Raw genomic sequence first — 17,278 nt, 5'->3', positions numbered from 1 at the left:
GCAATTAATCATTTTAGTATAAATTTTGAAATTATTATTTTTAATTTTTACACATCAAAGTTGTCTTTTCATATTTAGTTTCTTGAAATCAATTATATTAATATGGCAAAAACAAATTTCAAAATAATTAATATCATACAAAAATCTGGCTGTTCATATTTGTTGTAAAATGTTTGTACTCTTGTTGTTTGTACTAATACAAAAAACAAAATTTAACTAGTTATTAGAACTATACATGTGGACAGGACTTATTAAACAGATTTATATTATTAATAATGTACTAAATTTACATGTGAACACAACCTATAATTTGAGAATCCTGACGTTTTAATTAGTTGCTAATTTGTCTGTGTAAACAAAGTGTCACATCTGACTAGAACTATTTTGTTTGACATTTTTGGAAAGTAAAAATAGGTTTTAGGTACTTAGTGTCTCAGGAAGTTGGGTTAATTCAATTCGGATTGTGTTGAGTGTATGTACAACAATCAACGTTCCTCTGGACGTACCGTCGTGTGTAGTTTTCTCAATATTTACACCATGGTGTATATAATACATAATATTTCATAGTAGATAACTTTATTCAAAGGGTAACAGTTATTCTTAAAAACTAAACCTAAACATAAATGAAAAACAGATATTTTTACTTTTTTTTAACTTTTTTATTTAAGATACAGTAAATGATACTAACAATAACATAAAAAAAATAAATATTAGTACTGATATATATATTATAAATTGATAATAACAATAAATAATATAAAAAATAATACAGCACTGATGTTGTAAATATTAATGGCAATAATAGTAAAATATTAATAACATTTAACAAGCACATAGATGATATAAATATTATTATTGATAAATATTGTTATAATATATAAGAGGTTATAATTAAATTTTAATGTTTTGTTTGACTGATATCATAACTTATGCAACATGAAAATTGGAATGTAAATTTGGAAAAACAATAAACAACAATGATAAGTCACGCTATCCTATATAATAACATCCTAAACGAGTGGAGAAATAAGCTTAGCCAGTCGTCCCATCAAAGGGGTGCGATTCAAGGATTATTATGATGCAGAAAGCGCGACAGGGAAACGGAAATTTGGAGATGGCTTATTCCGTTTGCTATGAGTCACGATGCACCATATGCTGTTGAGACAAACCGAAAAAGGAGGCATCGAAAATTTGGGCAGCTCAAAATTGTGACACTACCACGTGGGAGATAAACCGCGTGATCTAGATCTAGTGCTGGCATTGCGAATGAGCACCGCAGATCACCACGGGGGACCTGAACTGCAAAGTAACTATGTCAGGGTTTTCACGCTCACAATCGAAACAGCGTTGCTTTCGACCAAAATTTGATCAGCTTATCTGCGAGTGAGATTTAAAAACAGATTGGTGAATACACGCTTGATAGTAGACATAGAACGAAAGTGACACGGTAGGACTAGTCATCAAGGATACCCCCTTCTGAAAAACTAAGACGGGCACAGTATGTGCTCTATGAGATGAAAGAGAGTATAAACGGGTGACAACCTACCCCCCTTGGGTAATTGAATATCAAGGCATAGGAAGTGTGCTGTAAAGACTTGTAAAGATAAGAAACGCAACACAACAAGTAACAGATAACGCTATATAAGTTTTTTTTTCCAAGTCCTGTATTTTAAATATCAACTGCTTAGATCTGTAAATTCATTATTACCGTAAAGGTGGTACTGGTACTTATATACACACCTTGAAGAACTTTTTTTTTTCAACTAAAAGGAAAATATAAAATAAATAAGCTATTGAATCTGTGACCTTATTGCATTCATTTAAATTTTTAGTCTCAATTTATTTTGTGGAATTTTCTTTCTTTGTTTTCAAATGATAATTTTATTTCATTAAATTTTTTAATATTTGTCTCAATTGTTAATGTTACACAATAAATGGCATTTATTTTCTTTCATCTAACTTTTGATTATTTTTAGTTTCAATTACACACAATTATTACTTATGATATTTATTTTCTTTCATCAAATTTTTTATTATTTTTTATTTTCAATGACACACAATTATTATTTATGATATTTATTTTCTTTCATCAATTTTTTTATTATTTTTTAGTTTCAATTACAATTATTATTTTATGGAATTAATTTTGTTGTTTTCAAATGAAATAGAAAACATTTTTGATTATTTTTTAGTTTCTGATTCAATTACACACAATTATCATTTCATGGAATTTATTTTGTTGTTTTCTAATGAAAATATAAATATTGTTGTTTATTTAGTTTTCTCCTTTGAATTGTCCACCTGATGTGATTTTGATCAACTTATTTTGGAAAGTCATTCTGCGTCCTTTGTCAATTAAATTCACTGATGTTAAATAAAACAGATCATACTGACATCAAAAATGGTTTTAACAAGTTCAAAAGTCAAGTGTTTCCTTAAACGCTTCCAAAATGAATATTAAACACCACACGATAATTAGTATTTAATGACCCTAATTTGACCTCTGCGGGTTATATTATATCCAAGTTTATGCCAGACAAGGAAACAAACACAATTTGCATATTGCCAGTTCTTTTCCCCTGAGTTGAAATGAATGGTCTATAGCTTGATATTATCTGGTATATGTTCTGATCAGTGGGAAGGATTAGTATTAATAACATAGGATTTTACATGGTTGTATTTTACATCTGGGAAAACCAACAAATTGAAATGTATACCAATGGGTACAGTATTCATTGGATCAACCTTTGTTCTCAACATATATCCTTATTTAAAGTACTTTTTACTTGGCAAAGTAGCACTTGCTTTGTTTGTAATGTTAGTTAGCACGATAGTGCCTACAATTTTCAAGTTTTCATTTTGATATTTCAGTGTATAAACAGATGCAGATACAGATACAGATCTTTTATTGTCATACAAACCAAAAAAGTACAGTATGAAATTTGTCTTCTTGTTGCGAAAAAGAATACACTTAATTAATAGAAAAAAGTTACAACACATGCAAAATACAAAAACAATGAATATATAGGCCCTATTTACTGAACATGCCTATTGAAATTCAAGAAAATCGGTTCATTAATAACTTCACAAATAAAAAAAAGAAAAATTGGTATTCTTTTAACATGGGCCGAAATTTCAACATGCGCCCTCTGTGGCAATATTTTGCCAAGTACTTCACTCAGTTTCTGAGTGCTTTCATTTATTTGTTTGTTAAGTTAACTTACTTATTCAAAATTTTCAGTGGAAAAACCAAACAGAGCATTATTAAAATCCCCAAATCGAATATTGTCAGTTTGTTATTTTTTGTAGATACAGTAGAAGTTGATGGGTAAAGAAAATAGAATTAAAACAAGAATTGTTTTGTTATTTATTTATCATTTAGAAGAATAATAAGGAAAGGTTTTTGCTTTTTCTCTCATACCAAATTAACTTTATCTGCCTCGCTGTGTTGTAGAGTGTGTGCATTGCTAATGTACGATGATATTTTGATAATGACTGTCGTCGTAAGAATTTACTGATAAGTATTAAAATAGATCTGCTGCCCTCTCTATTTTCTTTTAAAAACAACTGTATGTTCTATAAATTGAGGGTGTCCTTCATTTTATTTTAACTAATATAAAACCAAGAAGTATTTTAAGAGTGGAAGAGTTTTTTTTTTTTTTTAGCCTACAGTGCATTCATTGTACGTTATATGTTATATTATTTGGTTGGTTTGGATGTTGTTCAACTCTATTGAATAACAAAGTACAATATATTTTCAATCAATGCCCAAGTAGATCATTCAATATACATAGCCAACCATGGAATTCTTTCAACAGTTTCTTTTGAAGAAAACCTTTTTGAAATGTGAATTTTATGTTTGAAATATTTTAGTTGACTTGACATGGAATAAGTCCTCAGGCACTTGTTTCTTTTATGTGTATTTACCACCACATAACAAACTATAGCCTATCGCCTTCATTTACATGTCTACTGTTAAACCATAATAATTTGAATGCAGATCTGCACAAAATGGTATATATTCTAGTTGTATTTTTGAAAAGACAATAACAGGGATTAGTTATTAATTTTTGGAAAATGGGTACTTCAGTAAGATTTTGATTAAATGAATCAGGTTACACAAAAATAAATATTTAGTCAACTCTCCCAATACCACACATCCCTGTTCTGGACTAATATGTCTGACTTTAAAGTCTGGTAAAGTATTCTGAATGTGTTTTAATGGTAAAGCTCTGTCCGCACTATCAAACTTTATGCGCCAAAAAAAATGTGATGTGCCCATATATGGACATGATGATGTCATATCATCAACATATTTAAGCATATCACTACCATATTTGGGCACATCACACTAGTTTTGACAGAGCTTAAGAATGAATTTGAGACCTTTGGACCTTAAGAAATGTCTGGTTTTCTTTTGGTCCTACTAAATTCACTTTCTATCTAAATACTAACCAACAATAATTGTTATTGTATTGTTACAGATATGAGAGCCAGTGCCATAGTTGTCACGCCTCGACCAATCCACGCAAGTAAAGGAGACGATTACCCAACAGTTACGCTTGACACTGTTAACAGAACAGGAGCAAGCGCCCTCATATCACTGGAACAAGTAGCGCCGTAAGTGTCATGGAGATAACTAGAAACAACATACAGTAGGGCTTGTGAGACACCCCTATTAAGGGGAAACACTTATTAAAGAGACATTTTCCTATGAAACAAAAAAGAAATATGTTTGAACACTATGGTGAACCCTAATCAGGGTACAGTTTGAATCCGACTGTGTCCCCTTAGTAGCGGTTACACTGTAGTTGATAATACCAGCTGCCTTGATTGCAATTTTCTTGCTGCGGATCACATCAACTCGATCAAACGCTGCAAGAGCATTGAAGTGATTTCCTTTGTTTTGCTTCCAGCTAACCATCTCAACATTTTTGAAAATTCAAATTGGCTCTAGCTTGGTTGTTGATATTTTAGGGTCTAGTCAAATCAATCTGTCTGTATACAGTCAAATCTCCCAATACCAGACTCTCTTAAAACCGGAAACTCTCCCAATACCAGACTTTTTTCTTGTCCAATCAGTTCCAAATTCATTTTTACCATTAAAAACACATTCCAAATACCAGAATTTCTGGAAAACCAGACATACACTTGGCCAGTCCAAAGGTGTCCAGTATTGGGACACAAAAAGGTATAAAACAGCACAACATTATAATGTATTTTGTTTTTATTAATTCCTTGAAATATGATAAACTATTCCTGAGGTATTATTAATTGGGAACTAGGTTAAATTAATGACCTTAATTTTATGAATCACTTTTCCAATGTTTACCTAACATATTAAGTGCAGGTTTAGCATACATACAGTGCATTCATCCATTCTTTACAGTCTGTGTTTCACCATTAAAAGACCCACTACCTTTACAATTTTTTTTATAATACTCTTGTTTTGTACCCAGCTAACTTTTCAATAAAACGATATTGAAAAATACTTTTTCACCACCCACATTCGCAAACTTGGTATTGAGAATACAGTGTACAATGCTCTATACAACGCCTACATGTGTTGTGGTTCGCCCCCGGCCGTATCAAATCAAACTAGGTCGTCGCACCAATGTCTCTTTCACAGAATTTAGACAAGTATTGAATTTAAAATTATTTTTTTATTATGTATTGTCAACCTAGTTTTTTGAAATTTCAAATAGTCAATCTGCAAATGTTAGATTTGTTGTTAAGATAGGTCATAAAAGTACAAATTAACAATATAGCGATACCAATTTTGAAAGGACCAATAAAAAGTTCCAAAAAGATATGATCTGTTTGAGTAAATGAACTTAAGCTCTGTCTACACTATTAAACTAGTTTGGTAAAAAAAGTGTGATGTGCCCAAATACGGTTGATATACCCACATTTAGTAGTGATGACATCATCGTTTGATAGTGTAGACAGACCTTTACATGAACATACCTATTAAATTGATTTCTAATTGGAGTGAACTTATAAAAAAAAAGATCTTTAAGGATGACCTTAAGAAGTTCCTCAACCAATCACACTCCTTAGTTTTTATTTAAACATGTTTTTCTTTTTATTTACATCATGAAGCATACAGATGTTATTATTATTATTTATTCAGGCAAAAGATACATTTTTTTTTTTCAAATCAACAAATTAAACAAACATGACGCAAGAAGGAATCCAATGTAGACAACTGTATTTTTGTAAATCACGTTTTTGTTTACATTTGTCTTTATAGACCGCAATGGCCAGCCAACTCTCACAGAAGCACAATCAGTGAAACGAGCACAAGCACCGTACCACGATCCACGAACCTCACACGCAAACGAATACATCTATGTGATTTCGAGGGATGCAATAAGGTTTACACAAAAAGCTCTCATCTTAAGGCACACAGGCGCACACACACTGGTGAGTTATTTTTAATACTGTCTACACTATCAAACTAGTTTGACAAACAAAATGTGTGTCCAAATATGGTAGTGATATGCTCAAATATCGTAGTCATATGACATCACCGTGTCCATATATGAGCACATCACATTTTTTGTCACATAAAGTTTGATAGTGTAGACAGAACTTTAAGGACTTCTACTGAGCCTAATTTCAGCATAGCCTAGTATTGTACACCCACCCTAAATTTGCCCATTCCTAGACTTCACAATCTACATCCCAGCGTGTTTGTTAGGGTTACTTATTTTTTAACAATGCAATAATAAGTATTAATATTAGGTTTTTGTGGTTAAGTCGTTTTTAGTTGTTTTGATGTATTTTTTCATGCAAGGAAAAATTAATAATGCCTGGATAATAATTTCCAAGTACTAAATATAGATGGATTTAATAAATTGCATAAGAAAAAAAATGTTGCATTAAATAAATAACGGGAAATAGAATTTTTTGTAGTCTAATCCCTTTATTTTATTTAATACCATATTTATTGTGATCTCACTTTCTTTAATAACAATCTAAGCCAATAGCTTATTATGGCTTTTGATAGTGGTTAGACATGCAATGTGTAATTTAGGTGTAGTGTGTAGGCGGTATATAAAAGTAAAGTGAGACCCTGGACAAGTGTAAGGTTTTTGTTAAAAAGTACAGTGTACGTGTTAAGCTCTGTTTACACTATCAAACTTTATGTGACAACAAAATGTGATGTGCCCATATGGACATGATGATGTCATATCACTACCATATTTGGGCACATCACAAACTAGTTTGATAGTGTAGACAGAGGCTTAACAATGTAATGTAAGCACACAGTACGAAAAGTAAATATGCAAACGCAACTAAACCACTCCGTATTTTTTTTTAATGTATTCAAATATATCATGATTCCATGCTTTTTTTCCCATCGAAGTTAGATTATTATGCCTCTACATTTTAGATTTTGGTCCAGTAGTAGTATTTTTTTAGAGAGACTACTACTAAAAAAATCCTACCAACCGACTAACCCTATTTTTAATTTATGATGTGCTTGGACAATATATATATTCTAGGCCGATATTGAAAGACAACTTCTGTGATTGACTACCTAATCAGGGGCCTGTTTTGCTTTCTAGTTCCCCTGCTGTCACAAGCACTGCGTTGATAAGTAATGTGATCAGGTACATTGTTTAGCTAGACACTCACTATTGTTAAAACTGCACAGCTCCATTATGCCATAACAAATCCTCATATAAATTATTCATGCATGATATTACCTCTAAGGTATTAGTTAGTAATAGTATCTGTCTTATAACCCTAGTGATATTCATTCCAGCCATGTCAATGACCCTTGACCCTATAAGTATCCCTAAAGCTTTTATTTACCCAACGTCGCACGATACTTCTGTACGCATAATTACAAAACAGGAATTTGATTTCTGTCACAATTTGGTCGACGAGAAAATATCAATTTATTTTAATTATTGAAACGGCACTAAACGTAGTGTTAACAAATGCCTACAGTGTGAAGTACTTTATTATTGGTAATTTTGTGTGACGTTAGACGCAGTTATTTTAGAGATTATACGATCAATTTTCATTTTACAGGGTTTTCTTTGAACCTTTTTGTTGACTTTCTAGGGGATTACGCCGAGGTCCTTAGTCTGGGTTTCTAACAATAGTTATGATCAAATTAAAAGTACATTACTCGGGTCTAATCTAATGAATATTCATGAGCTAATAATCAGTCAGATATTGTATTTCACAATAAAGATTTCAAATTGATTCTTTCGCAACCTTCATTTTTATCACCTAATAAGATACGTTATTGTATTGGCATAATTCTTGACTAGCCAAATCGATAGATGAAGGTTGTTGATATGATAGTGTGCGTAATTACACAAACATAAATTGAATCTTAATCTTTTTGTGCGGATAGAACCTTTGTGGTTTTTTTGTCTACCTGTCTACTAATTATTGTATATTCTGGGTAGTCTCATTATTCCTTAGGCTAAAGCCATGCTTTAGTGATTTTTACTATTCTCTCATCTATAGATTTTAAATCCATAATATGCCCAAATTTTAATAGTTTTTTCTTATTTTATTATACTCTTAGGACCCAACAAGTCTTTTAATTGGAGTGCCCTTTGACTATAGATTTGCCATAGTGTTAAAAAGTGCCCCCTTATCCCCGATTAAGGGTGTCTGCTGAATAGGGATTGCCAAAAGAAAGGGGTTTTACTGTATATAATGTTTACCCATTTCTTTACATAAGTATTATTGACAAAACTAGCCTATCTAAATCCGCACATATTGTTTTGGTAAAGAGTAAAATTTGTTTTTTTTCTTCAGGTGAAAAACCATACAAATGTACATGGAATGGCTGCCACTGGTGTTTTGCCCGCTCCGACGAACTCACACGGCACTACCGAAAACACACAGGTGACAAGCCGTTCAAGTGCCCTCAATGTGAGAGGGCGTTTTCAAGATCCGACCATTTAGCACTTCATATGAAGCGCCATTGAAGATTGGATAAATTGGTTGATGCAATTTCTGAAAGCTGGCTGGGGCTTGTGTAAACCCCCATTAGCAGGTCTAGCTAGCCCTGATTGGGAGGCTGATCTAACACTATAGTGCAGGTTAAGCCAGCCCTGATAACTTACTGGACAGTGGCTGTTGTTAGCTAACTGATCCATTATATATGCTCAGTGTGAATTGTGTGTCCAGCAGGCTGGCCAGCATACATTACAGCATATATAGTGTAAATGTATTTGTGTACAATTGTAAAAAAAATATATTGAGAAACTAAATTACTAAATGGTGGTTTGTGTTAGCATTTTCAGTTTGTGTCTTTCTAGAGGTCAGAGGTTACTGGAATGACCTTAGGTCGTGTGTGTGTCAATTAGTGTCTTCCAGATTGACGCATTTGTTTTAGGTGAATGAAAAGCCTATTATATATTAATGATTGAATAGTATGTTGGTATAGAACTATGTATGTATTATAATTTAGTTTTTGTACTGTTTAAAGAAACATTGAATGGTAGTTCCATTTTGGTCTACTAATACATCTTATAATATCAGTTAAATACTTACAAATCACACTTAGTGTAATATTTTCCTTAAATACTAAGTCAATAAATATTTAAAGATGAAAAATGAATAAAATCAAATTAGGCCATTTTTAAATTTTGATAAAGTTAATTTAATTAATTCTAATCATGTTAAATGTATATCTAATTAATTTAACAAAGTCAAATACATCTGACTTGATAGCACTTATTAATTTATAAAATACAACTGACTTCCACAATTTTGTTTGCACTTAACTTATATTTTATCTCTTAATCTTAATGCAATTTGTATTTGAAAAATGTTAAATTGGTTTTTATCGTCAGTTTTCAATAGTTTCAAATGAAAGATTGTTTCTTAAGATCCTTTGCAAAATAAATAATACTTAATACTTTTGTTTTATTTACTTACAAACTTCTTAATAATGTAAGTTTATAATATTGATGCAAACAAAGGAGTAGTAATTGGTTTTATAATCTCAGTCATATTTAATATAGCACAAACAGGTATTCAGATAAATAAGATAATATGAAAGGAACTGTGAAGTAATCTGTATTCGATTTTATCAAACATTAGTGGACCATCTTGTTTCAGAAATAAAGTAAATTTTATAAACTAAATTCCCTAGCCTGTAGGCCTATATTTTTTATATTTAGTGCTTCACTTAGGTGGGAAAACCCATGATAGCCCTATCCAGGATAAGAATAAACTCTCATCCATTTCATGTTGAATTGAGTGTAAACTTATACTCCAAATCCATGAGGAGCTCACTCTTCTATTTCCCTGTACTTCGGATACACGCTTGTGATTGGTTGATTTAATACACCCACTTCTGTTCTGTGATTGGCCATTAAGGAGCATGCTCACTCCTTCCAAATTAGGAATACCTGATCATTTGTACTTTTGACAGGTAGAGATTTTAATTGTTACAACTCGATAAGCCGTAACTTCCGCAGGAAATGGCATTAAACCTGTTCGATTTATAAACAACATATGGAATTTTTTTCACAAATATTATCCAGGTACGACTAACTAATAAGCGGTAATAATAATTTCGAAGAATGAAACAACATTCAATTGTTCATTTTAATTACAATGCATAATTGTTTCTTTCCTGATATAGAATTGTTGAACTACATTTCCGGGTCATTCCATTACTATAAGGGTATCACTATCTATGTTATAATAACAGTAACAGAAAATGTATATCTCCTTATACTTGCTGTATGAGATGGGGCACCTTTAATTGCTCTTTGCTCTCTTGGATGGCAATTCTTCGCAAAAAAAAAATGTTTTAGATCAATTTCACAGGTCACTAATTAATTATATGCTAGTAATATATATGATGTGCATATGTTTGCCCATGGAGGTATACAATTACCTAATTTTATACCTCTATGAAGAATTTTTATACTTTGTGTCAGTTACATTTGACAGAGTTTTTGTTTTTAAAATGTATTCTATAAAGACTGCAAGCAAACTGTATACAGTTTACCCATTTTTAATGGAAATTATTTGTATTTTGTTAAAGCAACACTCACACATATACGTACATATCAAAGAAAGAATAAATAAGTAAATAAATATCGCACAAGAAATTACATAATACATATTATGTTCTTATTGCACCCAGTATAGTGTACAATTTAATTTGTGTTGCATTGTCAACTATGAAAAATGTGATCAAAACAAGTTTATATAACAATTACTTGAGATTACTTGAAAAAAAATATATAAATTGAGAAATTAATTTCTATTAAATAATTATGCAATTGTATTTTTTTTTTAAATATCCCATATGCATATAATTGATTAAGTAGTAGTTTCATTTGTGAATATCAACACACTTTTGCCTACTTGGCACTCCTTAATGTATTAAACATCTTTTTATCATTCCTAAACTTGCTTTGTTTATAACATGCAATATATGTTTTATTTAACACAGTATGTTTGTAAATCTGTATGTATTCTTCCCCAAATACCACATGAAAAATGAGAATTAATAAAAATCAAACTTTGTAAAGGCCATTTTCCAATTTTAATCAAGTTATTCACTTCTGTATAAAAAATAAACAAAAATTATAATTTCAAACCATTGTCTGACAGAAAATTTGACTACATTTGCTTTAAATTACAGGGAAATAATTTGTTTTTCCATCCAATTTTTGGTAAAAGTGAATAACTATTATGTGACATTAAAATGAGATGATTGTAAATGTTCATCTGGTTTGTATGTAATAAAGAGTAGTTACCATCTCTCGTTATTGGTTTGATAAAAATAATTGTTTACTCTTTATTAAAATGACATGTTGAAAAAAAAAATTACAGGTGGACAATATATCGTTAACATGCAAGTGGCCATTTTCTAAATATTGAATAAACAAGTTGGCTACTTAAGTGTTTGAAGTTGTTGATAGGTAATGCGGTAGATTAAACAATGGACTCGGTTTATTGTAAAGGAAATTAAACTTAGCAAGGTTAAGCATGCGGTAGAAAATATTGACAACTTATACGGAAAAACAAAAAAACGTGCAACCGATAAATTTAATAATTTGATATTTGTATTGTGAATTTCATTAGATACTTAAATAAGAGCCAGTTTAATCATGGAGGAAATAAGTAATAATAATTTATTTATTCTCTGGTTAAATCATCATTATTGATACCATTTTCTCTATCGTTAAATCACCATTGTAAATGTATACCAATATAATGATTTTGGTTGGAAGATTTTTGCTGTCATTGTTGTGTAACTCAGTCATACAATAATCACAATCATTAACAGAAAAAGTAAACAATATTATATTTGCTTTGTCAGTATCCATCATGATTTAAATTATTTCTGATTAAATATATATATCATTATAAATCAACTTTGGAGAGTGAGGCATCGGTTTTGGCCGATTCATAATGTAATAATTGTTATTAAGTATGTGGACTCAGAAAATACACTCTGTAGTAAAGCTCTGTCTACACTAATCAAACTTTATGTGACAAAAATATGTGATGTGCCCATATATGGAGATGATGATGTCATATCACTACCATATTTGTGCATATCACTTCCATATTTTAGGCACATCACATTTATTTGTCACATAAAGTTTGATAGTGTAGACAGAGCTTTACAGATATCATTTGATATTTAATGTATTTAAATTCTTTAGTAATAGCTAAGTAAAACTTGTTTATTTATGTGAATAAATGATTTTTAGAAAGCGTCCATTATAAAATTAATTTTATCTAAATCGAACAGAATTCATTACAAATGATTTAATCAAAGTATTCCTAAAAGTTGTTAACTATTTCAGATACTAATGTACTTATATACTAGTGAATAAGAAAACAGTAACAATTTATGTTGAGCAACTACCTGATACAATTACTAGAATCAAATTGCTTAACTAAATTTGAATAGCCCCCTCTATAATTGCTGTTTACAATTATAAATTTAAAGTTCCAATAGACTATCGTTTAGTCCAAAATTCTTAATTTTGTCATTTCACTTAAGCTTAAAATTAATATTCTTATATTATAAGTATAAATGCTATTCTATATATAAATTTGTTTATAAATTATTTAAATAAACTACTGTCCTTTAATTATCTTAAATATTTTTCACTTTTCCTGAGTTAGGAATGTTTTTAGAAATCTGTTTTTGTAAATTAACACCAAATCCTTTTTTTTCGAGGCTTAGCTAATGGAATGCCTACTGATTTGTAAATGTACTCATTTCAGCCATACTGCAGGGGAAGGCCTCCCCAAGCACAACCCATCATTTTCTGTCTCATTGCTATCATCTAAAATATGCCAGAAAATGCTACAATCTCCATCAGTTTTTTGGTCTTCTTCTGTATCGTATGCCCTGAGTTCATTCCGTGAGCATTCTGGCTTAAATACTCTTAAATGTATACAAGCTGTACTATTCAATGAATTTATACAATTTCCAGCTAGACTTCCATGGGTTTGCATAGAGTTCAAGACCGACATACACGTCATCACAATTTAACTTTCGTACAATGATAATGTAAGCGTTGATGCTTGTAATCTACACAATCTAAACTCTCCCCACACTTTGTTTTCATTCTTCACCATCAGCAGAAATGCCCGTATGTACAACAATCTTGTGTAATTACGGACCTATAATAGGTCCTGGTGACAAGTAACATTGTGTAATCATGGACCTATAATAGGTCCTGGTGTAACCATCCATACTATTCATATGAATGTTGTAACCTTAAAAATGTTGTAACATAAAATGTTTAGAGTAGTATTTGTCGTCTGGATATTTTGATTGTTAATGTTAGAATGCTATAATATTTTAGTTACTGTATGGTTGTATGTATGGGGCGCGCAACAGATTGGAAACTTGTCTTGTGTTTAATTTGGTTTCAGAAAACAAACCTTTCTGTAAAGCTTTGTCTACACTATCAAACTAGTTTTACAACAAAGTGTGATGTGCCCAAATATGGTAGTGATATGCCCAAATGTGGTAGTCATAGGACATCATCATGTCCATATATGGGCACATTACATTTTTTGTCACATAAAGTTTGATAGTGTAGACAGGACCTAGTCTATAGTAGGATCCTAGGCATTTTTCCCTCTCTCACTATTAAAGCAATAATGAATATCTGAATGAGATTGTGACGTCACCAATAGAGGGTATACATTTGGCTTTGAAGCTGGTCTTGAGTCAATATGAGTTGAATTGAAAGTATGTTTAAATAACTTGTAATTCCTTTGATAATGTTTCTATATATCATACAATAGTTTAGATATATAATATAAATCTACCGTCCTAAGTTTTAGTTCCGATCTAACACTTGGGGGAAGATTTATGCAAATTATAGTATGTGTGTAATTTATGTTCGTCCACTTGGTTAAATGGAAGATACAATGTTTAAACTAGGGAAGTCACACACTTGTTTTAACCCGAGACATGTCTCTCAGTGTTAACGTATGTTTACATATGAACTCGTATGCTTGTGCAGTAGGTTGTATAGCGGATGTTTTTTTTTTGGATGTGGTCATTACTGTTGGTTTTCAGATAAATAAATAATAAATTCTATAAAAAATGATTTTATATTGCTGCTTATTGGTTCCCTCATGTTCTTAGTCCGATTGTAACGAATTACATCATTTAATACAAAGTATTTTAATGGTTGTTCTAACATGACGTAATATGTTACGTAATAATGAATTATGTTTGCAAAATGACAATGTAATACAATTCACAAAATGGTAATTTTGGTTTTTGATAATTCATTGTATATCAAGTTTTTTTATATTTCTTGCTGTTAAATAATTTACAGCTCAAAGATGTATTGTCCCCCTGAAAAAATATTTTTTTACATTTTTTTTTAATATGCCATTTTAATATCATATAATAGTTATCTACTTTGACCAAAAATTGGGTCGAAAAAAAAAAATATTTACCTGAAAAAACTGTAATTTAAAGCAAACAATAGTCAAATTGGTTGAATATAACCATTTATTTTGTCATTTTATAAGTGAAAACATCATTTTTTTCGTTTTTTTCCTACGCAAGTGAGTAACTTGATTAAAACAAAACAACCTATTCAATTAAGTCTGATTTAATTAATTTTCATTTTTCATGTTTTTGGGGGACAATACATCTTTAATGTAATTTGGTACGGTATATGATTAATAATGCTATTTTCTTTTATATTGTTTATAATTTGTTTATTATATTAATATTTTATTGTTACACCAAAAGCACACCAACTTTCCTTTAACATATTTTTGGAGATGATGTCATAGGTACAGTAATATTATCTATATTGTTTGAGGTTCAGATTTTTCTATATAGGCTCATTCATTATCCATTTTATTTTAATATTACAACAGAGCTTTTTTTAAAATATATTATGTTACCTTGGATTAAACCATGTTAACTCCGATATAACTCCGATGTACCTCTGTTATAATTCCAAAGGTTTCAGCAGATATATTCGGTAGCGTTATAGCGCCCGTGTGAACACACAATTAAACCGATCGAAGAATCACTGTATCACACGATCACGATAGATAAAACAGCGTGTGAACACAATGATGCTTTTACAGAATATATACAGTTAGTAAACATAATGTAATATGTATGTATTGTATAAAACACAACATAATACTGTAATATATACCTCATTGTAAACATTAACACCATGTTATAACAATCTCCGTTTCTGAGTTATAAAAATATTAAAGGTACAATGTTATGAAAAGAGCATGTACGGTATCCATGTCTGTTTGCTTGTTGTAAACTATACAACCATGTGAACGGACATTATATATTTGTTTGTAATCATATACAAAATATTTTGTAAATAAATAAAAGAACATTTGTTGAAACAATATTTGTATTAGTAGTGTTTGTATGATTACGGTACGTCATGTCACAAACTTTTGCGACACATTTTACGTTACGGTTATGGAAACGATTTTTTTTATGCGCCACACCATGCATATTCATTATACACAAAGAGAACTTGGGACACCCTTATCTAGGTGGGGGGGGGGGGGGGGGGACACTTCCCGTGAAACGAATCAAGGGGAAATATATCACTATATATTCGGCCAACCCCTATTCATGTGACATTCAACTAAAAGTGGGACACTTTGTTGGATTCCGAAGATGTCCCTTTAATAGAAGAAGTTTTTTTTAATCTTCGATGTGAACAAAATGTGCAAACAATCAGAACACAATCAAAACGTAGATTATCGTGATATGATTCGCTCAAAATGCACTATAAAATGCTTAAATAGGCCTAATCTTAAATTGCACGTTAGGCGCGTCATTGTTACTCTGCGGTAGCCTATTTCTATCCTTTTCGTTGACAACTATTGTTCAACCAGATTTGAGTTGTTTTTAGTAGGCCTAAAGATGATCCTCTAAATAATAGAATCGCATACAAACCCATAACGGACAAGCGTTACAGTCAGACGGATTTGAATTGCATGCATGTAGGCCCTAATCTATTTTTTGAAAGACCGGATATCATAATTTTTTTTTCTAATAACCACGACAAAGTTTATTGGCCCTGAAAAAGTTCACACAACTCGGAATTATTGAATTACAAATGCGTAACATAAAGAGATCGAAAGATTACAATATATTATTAATTTAAACGTAGATTCGGATACCAAATATCTTTAATTGTTATATTTAAAATTTAAAAAAATCCAAAATAATTTTGTTTGTGTAATACGACGAACGCAACTCAAGTAATAAGTAATCCCATTGCATACCTAGGATTTATAAAATTATTTTAGTTGACAACAGATTATGTATGAGTTATAGTGTTAGTCTTTGAAATAAAATTGACAGATTAGTATGATGAACACTGTTAAGATAAAACGAACGGCAGTACTATAGGCCGTTACTGATACACGCCGTCACCAATCGCAAGACGTCTCAATATAATAAAAACGTATTTATGTATTCGTTAATTATGTTAAAAATGTTAAATGTATTATTCTGGTCCTCAAGCTTAACTGGAAACTGAGAATTAGGATATGGCCCTCCACGGACCCACGGCAGCCAGCAGTGCAGCGTCTACCAGATCAGTACACCGGTAGACGATCCCCTAAACTCTTTTCGAATAGTGTACCCACCCGAGTTTTTTAATTATTAGTGGTGCCCCATACTAATCTTCCAACGTCAATTCTCTGTTATTTGGACCACATCACAACATTATTTCTATAATACTGGGCTACGAACCCAATAGTCATGGGTTCAAATCCTGTCAGTGTC

The 17,278-nt window shown here is 31.0% G+C and overlaps 2 protein-coding genes across 5 annotated transcripts in view; both read left to right on the top strand.

Annotated features, from left to right (window-relative positions):
• LOC144843609 (uncharacterized) overlaps positions 1–9,608 on the top strand; it is a 34,146-nt gene extending 24,538 nt beyond the window's left edge. For all 4 annotated transcript variants that reach the window (XM_078700473.1, XM_078700472.1, XM_078700474.1 and 1 more), the window contains 3 exons: positions 4,485–4,620; positions 6,254–6,426; positions 8,791–9,608. In XM_078700473.1, coding sequence (XP_078556599.1) covers positions 4,485–4,620; positions 6,254–6,426; positions 8,791–8,963 — 482 coding nt within the window. In that variant the 3' untranslated portion in view covers positions 8,964–9,608. The remainder of the gene's footprint in view (positions 1–4,484; positions 4,621–6,253; positions 6,427–8,790) is intronic.
• Positions 1–17,278, top strand: part of LOC144843597 (ribonucleoside-diphosphate reductase large subunit-like) — a 178,089-nt gene that overhangs the window by 87,070 nt on the left and 73,741 nt on the right. The window lies entirely within an intron of this gene.

The sequence above is a fragment of the Antedon bifida genome, chromosome 5, assembly GCF_963402885.1.
Source record: "Antedon bifida chromosome 5, ecAntBifi1.1, whole genome shotgun sequence".
NCBI lineage: Eukaryota > Metazoa > Echinodermata > Crinoidea > Comatulida > Antedonidae > Antedon > Antedon bifida.
The sequence above is the reverse complement of the archived record's forward strand: the minus strand, read 5'-3'. Positions and strand labels throughout refer to the sequence as shown.